Source organism: Bufo bufo, chromosome 4, assembly GCF_905171765.1.
Source record: "Bufo bufo chromosome 4, aBufBuf1.1, whole genome shotgun sequence".
NCBI classification, from domain to species: Eukaryota; Metazoa; Chordata; class Amphibia; order Anura; family Bufonidae; genus Bufo; species Bufo bufo.
Window position 1 is genome coordinate 631,366,556 of NC_053392.1, and position 17,290 is coordinate 631,383,845.

At 51.3% G+C, this 17,290-nt stretch overlaps 1 protein-coding gene across 1 annotated transcript; it reads right to left on the bottom strand.

The window, feature by feature from the left end:
- Positions 1-2,123: 2,123 nt before the first annotated feature.
- On the bottom strand, positions 2,124-4,626 carry LOC120999398. The gene is made up of 2 exons (XM_040430280.1): positions 3,234-4,626; positions 2,124-3,168 (listed from the first exon to the last, which is right to left on the bottom strand). Exons 1-2 carry the CDS (start codon positions 4,319-4,321, stop codon positions 2,124-2,126), a joined length of 2,133 nt encoding a protein of 710 aa, XP_040286214.1. The 5' UTR covers positions 4,322-4,626.
- Between the last annotated feature and the right edge of the window lie 12,664 nt (positions 4,627-17,290).

Sequence of the window (17,290 nt, forward strand, 5' to 3'; positions counted from 1 at the left end):
CTCTAGCGGTGGCTGTATAATCTGTATGTAGTGAGCTTCCTCTAGCGGTGACTGTATAATCTGTAAGTAGTGAGGCCCCTCTAGTGGTGGTTGTATAATCTGTATGTAGTGAGCTCCCTCTAGCGGTGGCTGTATAATCTGTATGTAGTGAGCTCCCTCTAGTGGTGGCTGTATAATCTGTATGTAGTGAGCTCCCTCTAGTGGTGGCTGTATAATCTGTATGTAGTGAGCTCCCTCTAGTGGTGGCTGTATAATCTGTATGTAGTGAGCTCCCTCTAGTGGTGGCTGTATAATCTGTATGTAGTGAGCTCCCCCTAATGGTGACTGTATAATCTGTATGTAGTGAGCTCCCTCTAGTGGTGGTTGTATAATCTGTGTGTAGAGAGCTCCCTGTAGTGGTGGCTGTTTAATCTGTATGTAGTGAGCTCCCTCTAGTGGTAACTGTATAATTTGTGAGTAGTGAGCTCCCTGTAGTGGTGGCTGTATAATCTGTATGCAGTGAGTTCCCTCTAGCAGTGGCTGTATAATCTGTATGTAGTGAGCTCCCTCTAGTGGTGGCTGTATAATATGTATGTAGTGAGCTCCCTCTAGTGGTGGTTGTATAATCTGTATGTAGTGAGCTCCCTCTAGTGGTGGCTGTGTTATCTGTATGTAGTGAGCTCCCTCTAGTGGTGTCTGTATAATCTGTATGCAGTGAGTTTCCTCTAGCGGTGGCTGTATAATCTGTAAGTAGTGAGCTCCCTCTAGTGGTGGCTGTGTTATCTGTATGTAGTGAGCTCCCTCTAGTGGTGGTTGTATAATCTGTATGTAGTGAGCTCCCTCTAGTGGTGGCTGTGTTATCTGTATGTAGTGAGCTCCCTCTAGTGGTTGTATAATCTGTATATAGTGAGCTCCCTCTAGTGGTGTCTGTATAATCTGTATGTAGTGAGCTCCCTCTAGTGGTAACTGTATAATCTGTATGTAGTGAGCTCCCTCTAGTGGTAACTGTATAATCTGTTTGTAGTAAGCTCCCTCTAGTGGTGGCTGTATAATCTGTATGCAGTGAGTTCCCTCTAGCGGTGGCTGTATAATCTGTATGTAGTGAGCTCCCTCTAGTGGTGGCTGTATAATCTGTATGTAGTGGGGTCCCTCTAGTGGTGGCTGTATAATCTGTATGTAGTGAGCTCCCTCTAACGGTGGTTGTATAATCAGATGATTTTCCTATTTCATGACGTAAAGTCATGATTTTATTAAAGACACGGAGGCGAGTATTGCTATTCTCCTTCTTTACTCTGACCAATAGCAGCAAAGAAAAAATGAACATGTGACCAAACCCCTCCCCATAGTCCTAGTATAATAGGTAACTCCTCCTGTAAAACCTCCTCTTTCTTTGTAACAAGAGTCCCAAAAGTCCCAACGAAACTGGAAACCGAAACATTCCGGACATCACGGGAAGGAACCGCCAGTCATCTGGGCGCGACCCAGGAACAAACCGGAACGAAGTCTTGACAGAATAGTCCTCGTCCCGTCCACTTCAACGATCGGCTGGAACCGAAACTGCCGACCCTCCAAAACCTCATGCAGAACAACGAATACTGCTCAACATTTCAGTCTCAACCTAAAGGATGAAAAAATAGAGAGTGATAGGAGACGAATTGATACAGGATCTCCAATCTACATGGTTGCGCAAAACCTACTCAGGAAAAAACTCACAGAGTTAAAACATAATGCTCAAGACAAAGCAATCCATCAGACATGTAATCATAAATACTTACATAGGGAGGGAAAAATAAGGGAGGGCAATACTCGCCTCCGTGTCTTTAATAAAATCATGACTTTACGTCATGAAATAGGAAAATCATCTGATTTTATTACAAGACCCGGAGGCTCCTATTGCAAGTTCAAAGTCTAAGACACGTTATCAATGATGGAAGAAAACACATGAGGACTTGGTCTAAAATAAAACTCCCTGAACGTGGAGACACTGGACCAATCCGCCAACTTCAAAATGTCTTCAAGTCTGGCCCCAGAAACCGCCAACGAGGTAGCAGATGCCCCCCTAGCGGAATGTGCCGAAAAAAGAGAGACGTCCACGCCCGACAACTCCATGATCCACTTCATCCACCTCGCCAACGTGGGAGTAGTCACCGGAGCAAAAGGCCTAATCGTGGAAAGGAAGAGCTGCGGAAGCTCTCGAGATCTATAAGGAGAAGTGCGAACTTCATATTCTTTAAGGCACGCCACAGGACAAAGCGAAGGGAAGCAGGAAAAGCCGGATAGGAGACCGAGCGTATGTGGGTCTTAGTCCTCCTAGAAATGTCAAACGTGACCCCTTCCGGGGTGTAGGAGCGGGCATCATGATCCAGAGCCCTGACATCGGACACCCGCTTGCAAGAAATCAAACAGAGAAGAGTGACCAGTTTCGCAGACAACTGCCTAAGGGAGAGTTCAGAATTCTGGGGCCAAGCAGACAAAAAGGAGAGAACACGAGACACGTCCCAAGTGGTGGTGAACCTTGGTCTCGGAGGTCGAGACAAACGCGAGCCGCGCATCAGCCGGCAGACCAAAGGGTGTTGACCCGCAGGCGTCCCGTCAAAGCCTTGGTGAGACGCTGAGATGGCAGATCTGAACAGGCTGATGGTGCGATACGCCTTGCCCTGGTCGAAGAGGGAAGACAGGAAATGTAAAATCTCCGTCACAGGTGCTGAAATGGGATCCAAGTCCCTAGCCAAGCACCAGTCAGCCCAAAACCCCCAGGCTGATCTATAAGATCTCCTGGTTCCTGGGGCCCATGCGTTCTCCAGAAGGACTTTAGCTGTACCCGAAACTCCCGGGACCTCCCAGGGTCCCCTGAAATCCGACACGCCAGCAGGCGCAGTGTCCCGTCCAGGAGAAGAGGATGTGGCTGGCGGCGAGGGTCGCGGAGGAGAGTCGGCGACGTCGGGAGAAGGCGAGGGATCTCTACCATCATCTCCAGAAGGTGGGGGAACCATGATTGGGAGCTCCAAAACGGGACCAGCAAGGTCAGTTCCGCGACACACCGGCGCACTTGAATGAGGGTCCGCGGAATCAGTTGGAACGGCGGGAACGCATAGAGGATCCCTCTGGACCAATCTTGGAGGAATGCATCCACGGCCTCGGCTTCCGCATCCGGGCGCCAGCTGTAAAATCGTGCCAGTTGCGTGTTCAGGCGCGAGGCAAACAGGTCGATACAGCAAGGTCCCCAAATCGACATCAAGGAGCGGAACACCGTTGGATCTAACTGCCAGTCGCTGGAATCCGAAAGATGACGAGAGCTCCAGTCCGCGTGGATGTTGTGAACGCCCGGAAGGTATTCTGCCAAGACCACCAATTCCTTGGATAGGCAATAGTCCCAGAAGTCCTTCGCCAACCGTGATAAAATGGTGGACCGGGTTCCTCCCATGCCGTTGATGTAACGTACAGCTGACACGTTGTCCATACGCAATTGAATGCAGGATCTGGCCGTGTCCCTCGTGAAGCTCTTGATTGCAAAAGAGCCCGCCAACAGTTCCAACGCATTGATGTGGAACCCCGTCTCTATTTCTGACCAGCCTCCGCCAGTCGTGATTCCCTCGCAGTGAGCCCCCCAGCCCGATAGGCTGGCGTCCGAGTCCACCACGAAATCCGGGCGCTGACCAAAAATCGCCTTGCCGTTCCAGGCATGCAAGTTGTGGATCCACCAGGACAGCTCCTCCCTGGTTTCCTCGTCCAAGGGAATCCAGTCCGCGTAGGAAGCTCCCTTCCGTAGATGAGCGATTTTCAGGCGCTGGAGAGCCCGGTAATGGAGCGGGGCTGGGAAGACCGCCTGGATGGATGATGCAAGAAGGCCTATTATCCTCGCCAGCTGACGTAACGGGATACGGGGGGACGACCTGGCTCTGAGCAGTTCTTTGCGAATCGACCGAATCTTGGCCGATGGTAAGCTGAGGGTCCCCGCTGTGGAATCCACCATGAACCCGAGGAACTCCATCTCTCGGGATGGAGAGAGACAGGACTTCTCCCGATTGAGCAGGAACCCCAGCTCTGAGAGCAGGTCCATGGTCCAGCGAAGGTGGTCTAGTAACACCGAACGGTCCTGAGCCATGATCAGGATATCGTCCAGATAAATGATGAGGCGAACTCCCCGACTGCGGAGCCAGGCCATGGCTGGGCGCATCAGTTTGGTGAAACACCATGGAGCCGACGAGAGGCCGAATGGGAGGCACGTAAACCGCCAAACGCTGCCCTGCCAAGAGAAACAGAGGAGATTTCTGGACGCGTCCTCTACCGGTACTGTAAGATAAGCGTCTTTTAGGTCCAATTTGACCATCCAATCGCCCATCTGCAGTAAATCTCGCAGTAAGTGGATCCCCTACATTTTGAAATGGCGGTAAACGACAAACGCGTTGAGAGCGCGTAAATTGATGACGGGTCTCATCTGACCCCCCTTCTTTGCAACCAGAAAGATGTTGCTGATTACCCCGAAAGGGGGTCCCGGGGCTGGTTCTACTGCCCCCTTGCGGACCAGGTCCGACAACTCTGAGTCCACCAGAACGCGGTTCTGTTCTGACAACACCACCGGGTGTGGGAGAGAAATGGACAGAGGGAAAGACGTCAGTTCTATGTGAAAACCCCTGATCGTGGATAGGACCCATTGGTCTGAGGTGATGCGGGACCAGGCCTGAGAAAAAAGACGTAGTCTGCCCCCTACACAAGCATTTAAAGAATTGAAATGGGGCAGCGGTCTTACCGTAGGGGCGTCTGGAACCGGGTTGTCCTCTATATCCCCTGGATCTCCAAGGATTTCCTCTGGATGGGAAGAAAGGCGCAGGATCCCGCCTGTGCTCCTGGAAAGCCGGTCTTTGTGAGGAGCCTCGACCCGAGACACGGGACTGGTACTGGGCGCGGCCGGACAGACGGCCCCTGAAGCTGCCGGCCCTGGTAGAGACCCTACCATGAAAAACTCTTTTCATGGAACTTTGGGCCTTATCTAGGGCGGTGAAAGCGCCTACATAGCGGCCTAGGTCCTTGATGAAGGACTCTCCAAATAGCAGGCCTTGAGCCTCCTTTCCCGTCTCTGTCAGTGCCAGGTTTGCGAGTTTTGGTTCAATTTTGAACAAGATGGCCTTGCGCCGTTCCATGGATAGGGACGTATTCACGTTGCCCGTAATGCAAATGGCGCGCTGCACCCATTCGCGCAACTCTACTGGGTCTACCTGACCGCCCTCAGCCTTAGCTGACTCCGCCAGATCAAAAATCTTGGCTAGAGGGCCGAACACGTCCAGGAGCTTGTCCTGGCAGGAGCGCAGGGCTGACTCCAGGCCCTTACGCGGGTTCCAACCCGCTTTAGAAAGGAATTGGATCATTTTCGGATCCACAGACGGGGTATCGCAGACCTTGTTGGGGATGATCGGTCTGGGGCGTTCCGCCCTGAGCTTATTGCGGGCCTCTCTGGATAGAGGGCACCGCACCCGCGCCTCCAAATATTTGGACACATGGTCCAAAGGTAGCCATTCCGCGGAACGCGGGTGATGGAGCGAGTCAGGGTTAAATAACGGGTCCCCAGAGGGGTCCACCAAATCTGCAGGAAGTGCGTCTGCAAACGATCTTTGAGTACTACACCCGGGTAGCGGGTTAGATTCCATGACCCCGGAGGGATCCTGCTCTGCCTCCTCAAAGGCGTCATCAATAGCCTCCTCCTCAGAACCGACCTCAGAGTCGGTAGCCCAATCCTGTTGTGCTCTAGCACATTTCCATTCTCGCGTGCGTTCTGCCTGACGCGGACAGGCTCTCTTGCGCGGACCAAGCGCGCCAACATTGGTGGCAACATCATCACCAGTCAAGGTTGTTCTGGAGGCATGCGGCCCAGGCCCGGCTGGTTTGGAAACCGTAGCGGGCTGCGGCATACTAGAGGTAGCTGGATGGGCAGCTAGGGCCTGTGCAATGGACTGGGATATGACAGATGTCATGGATCCCATAGCTGCTGCAATGGCATTTGAAACAGACATCTGCAAAGCCTGAGCTTGATTTGCCTGCATTCTGCCCTGATCAGTGTGCACAGAAGGGGTTAAATCAGCCAGAGGAAGTTCCTCCTCTGCTGAGCCCTGATCACTAATGTGGGACCTAGGCATCTTCTGGCCCTTGTATTGCCCCAACTTCCTGATCTTAGGATGTAATATAAGATGGGATGTCCCTATGGATTGTAGTTGGTGAATGGCAGGGGGATTTGCCCCAAGCCAACGGAGAAAAAAGGACAGCGCTGGAGGGAGAGGGAAAAGGTACAACCTGTCTGCATGCAGGAAACGCTGGCAATGATGTTCTGAGCGCAAGTAACCGGAAGCGCCCGAAATCTCGCGAGATCTCGGGCGCCGCGCTCTGAAGCAGAGAGCCGGAGGCGGGAAAATCCCCCGACAGGAGAGAGATCAAAGTAAACGCCGCGTCAAGCGCAGCACTGGAAATCCCCCGCTCTGAAGACAGAAACAGGCGGGGGAAGAGCCAATATGAAGGGGAGGAAGCAGTAAGTACCCGTATAGGGGTACAGGGGTGCCAGCAATATATATAATGCCTAAGGCCTCTTTCACACTTGCGTTGTTAGGATCCGGCATGCACTTCCGTTGCCGGAGGTGCCCGCCGGATCCGGAAAAACGCAAGTGTACTGAAAGCATTTGAAGACGGAACAGTCTTCCAAATGCTTTCAGTGTTACTATGGCAGCCAGGACGCTATTAAAGTCCTGGTTGCCATAGTAGGAGCGGGGAGCGGGGGAGCGGTATACTTACAGTCCGTGCGGCTCCCAGGGCGCTCCAGAATGACGTCAGAGCGCCCCATGCGCATGGATGACGTGATCCATGCGATCACGTGATCCATGCGCTTCGGGCGCCCTGACGTCACTCTGGAGCGCCCGGGGAGCCGCACGGACGGTAAGTATACTGCTCCCGCGCTCCCCGCTACACTTTACCATGGCTGCCAGGACTTTAGCGTCCCGGCAGCCATGGTAACCACTCTGAAAAAGCTAAATGTCGGCTCCGGCAATGCCCTGAAACGACGTTTAGCTTAAGGCCGGATCCGGATCAATGCCTTCCAATGGGCATTAATTCCGGATCCGGCCTTGCGGCAAGTGTTCCGGATTTTTGGCAGGAGCAAAAAGCGCAGCATGCTGCGGTATTTTCTCCGGCCAAAAAACGTTCCGTTCCGGAACTGAAGACATCCTGATGCATCCTGAACGGATTTCTCTCCATTCAGAATGCATTAGGATAAAACTGATCAGGATTCTTCCGGCATAGAGCCCCGACGACGGAACTCTATGCCGGAAGACAATAACAACACAAGTGTGAAAGAGCCCTAAGAAGGGCTAAAAATAAAACCTATAAAGATATAGGCAACCTGTAGGGGAAAAATCCACACCACAAATAGAGCCAGCAGGCTCCCCCAAACAAAGGTTAAGAAACCACAAAAGCCTATAACTATATATGTATATATATATAAACCAACACAGTATAGTCACAGTAATGCTTTGAATGTACTTATCTCTGCGGTCAGCAGCAAAGAAAGAGGAGGTTTTACAGGAGGAGTTACCTATTATACTAGGACTATGGGGAGGGGTTTGGTCACATGTTCATTTTTTCTTTGCTGCTATTGGTCAGAGTAAAGAAGGAGAATAGCAATAGGAGCCTCCGGGTCTTGTAATAAAATCTGTATGTAGTGAGCTCCCTCTAGTGGTGGCTGTATAATCTGTATGTAGTGAGCTCCCCCTAGTGGTGGCTGTATAATCTGTATGTAGTGAGCTCCCTCTAGTGGTGACTGTATATATCTGTATGTAGTGATCTCCCTCTAGTGGTGGCCGTATAATCTGTATGTAGTGAGCTCCCCCTAGCGGTGACTGTATAATCTGTATGTAGTGAGCTCCCTCCAGGGGTGGCTGTATAATCTGTATGTAGTGAGCTCCCTCCAGTGGTGGCTGTATAATCTGTATGTAGTGAGCTCCCTTCAGTGGTGGCTGTATAATCTGTATGTAGTGAGCTCCCTCTAGTGGTGGTTGTATAATCTGTATGTAGTGAGCTCCCTCTAGTGGTGGCTGTATAATCTGTATGTAGTGAGCTCCCTCTAGTGGTGGCTGTATAATCTGTATGTAGTGAGCTCACTCTAGTGGTGACTGTATAATCTGTATGTAGTGAGATCCCTCTAGTGGTGACTGTATAATCTGTATGTAGTGAGCTCCCTCTAGTGGTGACTGTATAATCTGTATGTAGTGAGCTCCCTCTAGTGGTGGCTGTATAATCTGTATGTAGTGAGCTCCCTCTAGTGGTGACTGTATAATCTGTATGTTGTGAGCTCCCTCTAGTGGTGACTGTATAATCTGTATGTAGTGAGCTCCCTCTAGTGGTGGCTGTATAATCTGTATGTAGTGAGCTCCCTCTAGTGGTGGCTGTATAATCTGTATGTAGTGAGCTCTCTCTAGTGGTGGCTGTATAATCTGTATGTAGTGAGCTCCCTCTAGTGGTGGCTGTATAATCTGTATGTAGTGAGCTCCCTCTAGTGGTGGCTGTATAATCTGTATGTAGTGAGCTCCCTCTAGTGGTGGCTGTATAATCTGTATGTTGTGAGCTCCCTCTAGTGGTGATTGTATAATCTGTATGTAGTGATCTCCCTCTAGTGGTGGCTGTATAATCTGTATGTAGTGAGCTCCCTCTAGTGGTGGCTGTATAATCTGTATGTAGTGAGCTCCCTCTAGTGGTGACTGTATAATCTGTATGTAGTGAGCTCCCTCTAGTGGTGGCTGTATAATCTGTATGTAGTGAGCTCCCTCTAGTGGTGGCAGTATAATCTGTATGTAGTGAGCTCCGTCTAGTGGTGGCTGTATAATCTGTATGTAGTGAGCTTCCTCTAGTGGTGGCTGTATAATCTGTATGTAGTGAGCTCCCCCTAGTGGTGACTGTATAATCTGTATGTAGTGAGCTCCCCTAGTGGTGGCTGTATAATCTGTATGTAGTGATCTCCCTCTAGTGGTGGCTGTATAATCTGTATGTAGTGAGCTCCCTCTAGTGGTGACTGTATAATCTGTATGTAGTGAGCTCCCCTAGTGGTGACTGTATAATCTGTATGTAGTGAGCTCCCTCTACTGGTGGCTATATAATCTGTATGTAGTGAGCTCCCTCTACTGGTGGCTGTATAATCTGTATGTAGTGAGCTCCCTCTAGTGGTGACTGTATAATCTGTATGTAGTGAGCTCCCTCTAGTGGTGGCTGTATAACCTGTATGTAGTGAGCTCCCTCTAGTGGTGACTGTATAATCTGTATGTAGTGAGCTTCCTCTAGTGGTGGCTGTATAATCTGTATGTAGTGATCTCCCTCTAGTGGTGGCTGTATAATCTGTATGTAGTGAGCTCCCTCTAGTGGTGGCTGTATAATCTGTATGTAGTGAGCTCCCTCTAGTGGTGACTGTATAATCTGTATGTAGTGAGCTCCCTCTAGGGGTGGCTGTATAATCTGTATGTAGTGAGCTCCCTCTAGTGGTGGCTGTATAATCTGTATGTAGTGAGCTCCCTCTAGTGGTGGCTGTATAATCTGTATGTAGTGAACTCCCTCTAGTGGTGACTGTATAATCTGTATGTAGTGAGCTCCCTCTAGGGGTGGCTGTATAATCTGTATGTAGTGAGCTCCCTCTAGTGGTGGCTGTATAATCTGTATGTAGTGAGCTCCCTCTAGTGGTGGCTGTATAATCTGTATGTAGTGAGCTCCCTCTAGTGGTGACTGTATAATCTGTATGTAGTGAGCTCCCTCTAGGGGTGGCTGTATAATCTGTATGTAGTGAGCTCCCTCTAGTGGTGGCTGTATAATCTGTATGTAGTGAGCTCCCCCTAGTGGTGGCTGTATAATCTGTATGTAGTGAGCTCCCTCTAGTTGTGGCTGTATAATCTGTATGTAGTGAGCTCCCTCTAGTGGTGGCTGTATAATCTGTATGTAGTGAGCTCCCTCTAGTGGTGACTGTATAATCTGTATGTAGTGAGCTCTCTCTATTGGTGACTGTATAATCTGTATGTAGTGAGCTCCCTCTAGTGGTGGCTGTATAATCTGTGTGTAGTGAGCTCCCTCTAGTGATGACTGTAAAATGTGCATGCAGCGATCTCCCTCTGCTGGCAGGTGCAGGCAGCAGAATTTTTCAGGATATTTCTGTAGTTACGTTATGCTGTCACCTCCATTCTATCTGGTCAGTGTAATACAGAGGACAGTCACAAGGTAGCGCTTCTGACATGTAGTGTGTGTGGCGAGTTAATAGAGCCATCATTCTAGAGGATGAGTCCTTAGGACTGACCTAATCCAAGGTGTCTGTAGTACAAGGATGGCCAATTTCTGAATGGCCAAAACGTAAAGTTACCTCTCTGCTGCCTGGCCATGACCTCCCCGGGCTGTTAGCAGGGCCAGGTGCAGTCAGCTTATTGCAGCTACGGCCATATTTCACTCAATGCTGTCTAATGATAATGAAATGACTGCTGACCTCACCCTCTAATGATGGGAGGACTGCTGTCCCCACCCTCCCCCAGAGCCAAGGGGGCTTATCCTTCCAGTAAGGGTGCTGCTGGGTCCTCCCTCCAGCACCCGCGGGTGTTGTGTCACGGTGATGGTGTTAATCGGTCACTTCCTATCACGTGATCTCAGTATTTTGCTTTTGGGGGTTTTCCTTTTTGCTGCGGTTTGCACATGATCGGAAGCTTTCTGTGTGAACAGGCGCCTGTTTTTCTGATATTTTCATTTCTGCTACATATGACTCAGGCGTTGCAATATGTGGGTGGCTCACAGAAGAGCTGGAGGGCGTGAATACTTTCAGCAAATATAAACCTGTAACTTTGTGCTGCTGCTGTCTAGGTGGATTGTTACATTGTATCTTGTGTACAACATAAGAACTTCTGCAACCTGAGGGGACCCACCAACCTGATCACCTAACCCTCCCAGCCCTACCTAAATACATGTAACCTACTTACCTTTACCTTCCTTGTCCGATCCCTTCTCACACAGCGCTGACATATTCGGCAGCACTCTACAGACATTGTCATCGCTCACTGTCTCCAACGGGATCTAAGTTCCTTGTCAGTCTGTCTTTTGAGAGTGGGAGGAAACCGGAGGAGACCCCCGCAAACACGGGGAGAACATACAGACTCCATGCAGATGTTGTTCTTGGTCAGATTGGAACCTAGAACCCCAGAGCAGCAAGGTATCACCGCTACCCACTGAGGCACCGCTACCCACTGAACCACCGCTACCCACTGAGCCACCGCTACCCACTGAGCCACCGCTACCCACTGAGCCACCACTACCCACTGAGCCACCGCTACCCACTGAGGCACCGCTACCCACTGAGGCACCATGCTCAGTCTAACCAACTGTAATCCCACCATCACTACTGACCCTAATGCCATTAAGCCTAACCCTACTAGCCCTATCTCACTAACCCTTATGGTATTACACATAACCAACTTACCCAGATGATACTAACCCTAATACACTGCTGTCTGTCTAACCCCTATACTAACCCATATCCACTAACCTTCCATAAACCTAACTAGCACAGCCTGTCTCCCCTTCTCCACTCTTTTCTCCCTTCTCCTCCTGTGCATCGGGCGGCCATGTCCATCCTGCTCGTTCTGATGCTGTCATCCAGGCCGGTTATTTACACCTGGGGTTGCTTCCTGTGTCCCTGCACATCGGGCATCCAGCTCTGCTACATTAGCCCTCTGGCTGTGCTGTATTGAAGTCTACTGCTCCAGCACTGCTTTCAGCTCTGCTATACCAGCGGTGATTAACCTCCCTGCTTTGCTACACCATTACTGTGCTCATGTAAGGATGTGGGGCAAGGGACCTTAAGTGTATTACTCTGCATGTGTAAATGGTATAATTACTGCAATATCAGTAGATGACAGCAAAGGATAACATTTAAAAAAAGTCTACACTGCAGCTGCCTATCAGAGTAATATTAATAACCTAATTTGCAAAGTTGGTAATTAGCTAATTTATGGCTGTTTGTGTACCCCTACAAGTGTGATAGCAGGCTGTATATGCAGGTTTGACACTGCACTTAGCAAATGACTTATTGCATCGCACTCTCTCCCTAGGAAGGGGAGCAGGGCCTGATAGGAGCAGGAAGTAGGGAGGCGGAGGTTGTGCTTGGTGCTGCTGGAGACCAGAAGAGATCTTCTCTACAGATTCTGGAAGTGAATGGACCGGCTCACAGTGGAGACAGGCGACAGCACGAAGGGGAGGTTTGCAGCGACAACCCCAGGAGTGTTGTTGTTTGTAGGATCCAGTTCTGGAGTGGACCAGGAAATAAGATAAAGCACGAAGAATCTGCTAACGGAACTGTAAGTGCGGCTCTGCCGCATCACATTGCACCACACTGGTAAAGTGGCATTTGGACAGACAATAATGCTCCAAGTACAGTTGCATTGCGGTGTACGGGCTGCAAGCTAATGCAAAGCCCTAAGGGACTCATCCGCTGACTAGAGATGGCCTTGCGATTCGTCCGGCGGTCATTTCTCGTGAACTTTGCTCGGTGTGCTATCGATAGGTGTGATACACAGAGGGGTGCAATATACAGGGGCATAGCTAAAGGCTCATGGGCCCCGGTGCAAGAGTTCAGCTTGGGCCCCCCTTCCCTCAGTACTTTGTGGCAAGGGACAGGGAAACACATAGCCTTCATGCCACCTGAGGCAAAAATTGACCTAACTAACTCCCTTCAGACAGAGGTGTAACTTGACCAGCATATACTTTCCATAATTCCAGTGTCCTCTTATATGGCACAAGGGTCTTTGGGCCCCTCAGGCTCCTAGGCCCGGTAGCGACTGCTTCCTCTGCACCCCCTATAGCTACGTCTCTGGTGATATACTTATAATATACTTTCTAACATAGAAAGTAGATTATAGTGCATTTGTATTGTGCAGCAGTTGTGTGCGGTTCTGCTGCGATACTTCAGGTATATAGAGGGACAAACGCTATTGGAACAACTATTTGCAACGGGTGTGATATACCTGTTGCCCCAAAAAAATCTGATTGAGAGGTGCGATATACCTGCTTCCACAAAATACTGATTGAGGGGAGCGATATACCTGCTTCCACAAAATACTGATTGAGGCCTGCCATATACCTTCTTCCACAAATACTGCTCTTCTATAGGGACTTTTGGCACAGGGTCATTTTGAAAATGACATGCAGAGGAAGAGGCAGGCCGTTCCGCAGGGGTGGTAGGTGTCGGGCAGGTGCACCAGGACGGAACCTAAGTGGGAAGTTGCAGAAGGTGCGTGCGATTACTTCAAAGGACGCACCAGACTTGGTTGAGTGGCTCACTCAGCCTTCCGCTTCTGCACCCTCCTCATCCTCTGTATCTGCACCCTCCTCATCCTCTGTATCTGCACCCTCCTCATCCTCTGTATCTGCACCCTCCTCATCCTCTGTATCTGCACCCTCTTCACTCTCTGCTGTGTGCACCCCCAAAGACACCACCACCACCACCACCATAGCCCCTCCACTCGAGTCAGAGGAATTATTATTTTCCCATCCATTCCCAGACCTTACCGATGCGCAGCCATTCTTGACATCGGATGAGGCAGAGGAGGTATCAATGGCCGCCACCCAGCGGTCTGACGACAGTACCCGGATCAGCCCAAGGAGGGAGGTCCCTGCTGTTGCTGCCTACTCCGAGATCTCTAATGTCAGTGGTGGTGAAGGTGACAAAGATGATGTGTCGATGGACGTCACGTGGTGCCCACAAGAGAGGAAGAGGAGGGGAGTTCAGAGGGAGAGACGGAGCAGCAGAGAGGGAGGAGAAGCAGGCAAAACTCGCAGGACACAGGAGGGACAAACCAGACTGCAAATGTATCTGGAGCGAGCCATCCACCATGCACGGCCACATCTGGAGCCAGGGTGCTCCCCGCTTCCAATTTAGTGCAAATGGGGGCCTTTATGCCCCCTGTGTTTGAAGAGGGACCCCCGTATAAAAAGCATGAAGGTCAAGGACCTGTACTGGGTGGCAACGAACTTAGACCCCCAGTACAAACACAAAATGGCGGACATGTTACCACCATCACAGAGGGCTGTCAGAATGCAGCACTTCCAGGCCTTGCTGTGAGAGATGCTTGTTCTTTTGTCCGGTGAAGGCCTAATGTTTGGGGCCCGTACTCCCCTGGCCTGCAGTAAAATGGTTATCCACTGACCGCCTAATCTACCTCCAGCCACATAATCACTTGTTCTTTTCTGTCAGGTGAAGGCCTAATGTTTGGGGCCCGTACTCCCGTGGCCTAAAATAAAAAATTTCTAGGCTCCAACAGGGCGCATAAAAATGGCCCCTGATTAAAATACATATTTTTTGTGGGAACTTTTGCCATTGATCCCCCTCTGTCACTGTCCATGTTGTGGGACTATTTGTGCATTTCTAGTGTCATGAGGCCCCGGCTTCACGTTCTCCCTCCTCAGTGCTGCCGGCGCCCTGCGGCTAGTACGGAGCGAGATCGTGCGCTGCGTCCTCGTCTCCACAGCAACGGGGGGCGGGGAGGACCCGGCCGCGATCACCTCCTTAGCGCGGTCGGCGTCCTCCACTCCCATGGCAACTGTAAGGAGTCCGAGCACCGAGCTGACAACTCGGCGCTCGGCTGGTGGCAGGGGAATGAGTCATGTGGCGCTGGCCACGTCACATTACTCTTCTTCTCCACTTTATATACAGGCAGCCTGCTGGCCACAGGTTGCCTGTGAATAAGGTCCTATCCTGTGTTTTTCGGTGTGATTCCGTGGCTTTTGACTCCTGATTGGTTTATCGTCTCCGTCCTTGCTTGCTCCTTGTGTCGACTTCGCTTCTCCTGGTGTTTGACTTTGCTCATCCTCTGGTACTGTAGCGATCTCCTGGTTCGGCTTGTTGACCATTCTATGTTTGTCTGTCTTGTTTGTCCCTCCGCACTTACCAAGGCTAGGGACCGCCGCCCAGTTGTGCTCCGTTACCCAGGACGGATAGTGCAAGTAGGCAGGGATAGGGGTGTTGGTGGAGTCCGTGGTGCGCCATCCCCTCCCCTTCTTTGTGACTTCCAGTAAGTATTTGGTGGCTGCAAATATGAGCTGAAGGTTTTTCAGGTTTGCCTGCCATTACAGTGAAGGCGTTGTGACACCTTCCTATCTCTCTGGCTGCTCATAGGGTGTTATATACTGGGAGCTGGAGTAAGGGTCACAGCTGCAATCACAGGGACAGACGTCATTTCCTTGTGGATTACAAATAGTATTGTGCAATACTTAGGGAGCGCCCAACGAGGAACTCGCCCAGGAACATACAATGCAGCTGGGCTGCTTAATGGACTTTGGGGACAACATCCCATTGACTGGTTTATTGTTAGACAGGGTCACACTGACTGCTGGTTTATTCTCTGTCACCTGTGTTATATCTTCTCAGCTTCTTGTTCACTACATTGTTCAGTAAACTCAACCGCTGTCAGCGTCTGTGCGGCATCGTGGGCCCTCCGTACCTGGGGGCCCAGCCCTCGGGCTTCCTTCACTACTGCAAGATCCGCTCCACCAGATCCACCTCCCAGGTGAGTACATAGCCCCATGACCAGGATCCCGAGGGGGCAGCACCTTGTGACCCCAACAAGCCCACAACACAGCTTTATATTGAAGGGAGATAGGTAGGTTATGTGACCTCTCTACAGGCAGGGACACCTAATGTCCTAATAAAGCAGTCAAGGACGGTGGTTTTAGATAAGGTGTGGCCCTTGTGGCACCATACTATGAAGCTACCCATTAGCATCGCCGCGGATGCATCCCATCCCTAAAAGGGAATACAGTACAAACATAAAGCCTATAGCGTACCATCTATAGAAGGAGCATACAGCGGACTAGATCTATGAGCGGATATAGTACCAGGGATAATGAACTCACAACCCTGCCCATTAGAGGCAATGACCTGATCCAAGCCGCTAAAAGGGGATGATGGGAGTTGTAAACCAAGAACGCTGCACATGAAATCACATTAACACTGAGCTATAAGAATGACACCGGGGGGAGGGGGGTTGTTATCCAGGAGTACCATAGTAATGACTGCATCTCTATACAAGAACCTCCCGCTCCCAAAGCCCCAGTGCATGGGTACTCGCCAGGTGTAGCGTAGTCAGGGATGGCGCCACCGAAAACCAGGCTGAGAACCCTGGATGGATGGTAGGCACCTGCCTCTTACGGTTTTTGATCGCAACATCAGACCAGACTCCTCAGACGCACCCGACATTCCATCCAAAGATGACGGTGAGTGGCGCCTGGAGGAACTGGAGCGCGTACTTCTCGCGGAAACCCTGGAACGGCGACGGGACTGGCGCTTGCGGGACCCACTTCGGCCACCTGCGAGAAGGAGGAAAAAACAAAGAGCCCCTGCTCCTGCGTGACCTGGGGGAGGGGAGGGAAGGAGGTACCCTAACAGGCATCAACTGAGACCCATATTGCCTCCTGGTATTAGAAGGGCACGGAGTAATAAACGGGGGCACCAGTAATCCCCTTTAAAGGCAATATTATGTATGTGGAACAGTAGGGGGCAGCAGAGACTCCGTCATGCTGTTAGGAATGGAGAGTGCGGAGTGGCCCCCAAATTATGCCCAGCCGGCTCCCAGAGCACCGGAGGGCGTTGGGAGGCAAAACAGGGGCAGCAGGAAAAAGCCTCATATGGATGGATCCCACCATCTGGGACAGTGCAGGCTGGGATGGAGAAAATGGGGGGTGGGGGGTTGTTAGGGGATGCTCCGGTGTTGGGGGTGAAGAGCTCCCTATGCCCCCACTACACCGATCAGACCTGCCAGCCACATACGCGCCGTGCAGGGGGCTACAAGAGGAAGGGGCGGAGCCACAGCGCAGCGCAGGGAGTCCCCGCAGGCCGTTCAAGAGAGGGACGTAGGTAACATCATGGGTGAAATTGAAACGGGGGGGGGGTAGGGGGGAGCGCCGTGCGGACCAGTTCTGTGAATAGGAGCGGGGGGGGGGGGGGGCGCCGGCCCCTCGCCTAAGTGCTGGGGCTGCTCGCATGGTGCGGCAGCTCCGGTCAGATCCGAGGAGTGGGGGGGGGGAGGGTGCCAGAGGAGAGCCAGCCAACCCTCACCCTCAGCATGAAAACTCGCCAGGAGGCCCTAGAGGCCCTAGAGGCCGCATCTCCCGCGGAGGCCCTTGAGGCCGCATTTCCCGCGGAAACTTGGAGTGGACAGAGCAAAAAGGGGGGGGGGGGGGGGGGGAGCGGACATACCTCTCCAATTTTGCTTCCACTTGCAAGAAGAAGTGACCAGAACAGGGGAGGGGTATATGTGACCTT

Bases quoted from the DNA above. Each gene is read 5' to 3' on its own strand.
- LOC120999398 (XM_040430280.1), bottom strand. From the start codon at position 4,321: ATGGGCGATTGGATGGTCAAATTGGACCTAAAAGACGCTTATCTTACA. The intron at 3,169-3,233 runs AACGGTGTTCCG...TTGCCTCGCGCC, and splicing joins AGCGACTGGCAGTTAGATCC to TGAACACGCAACTGGCACGA.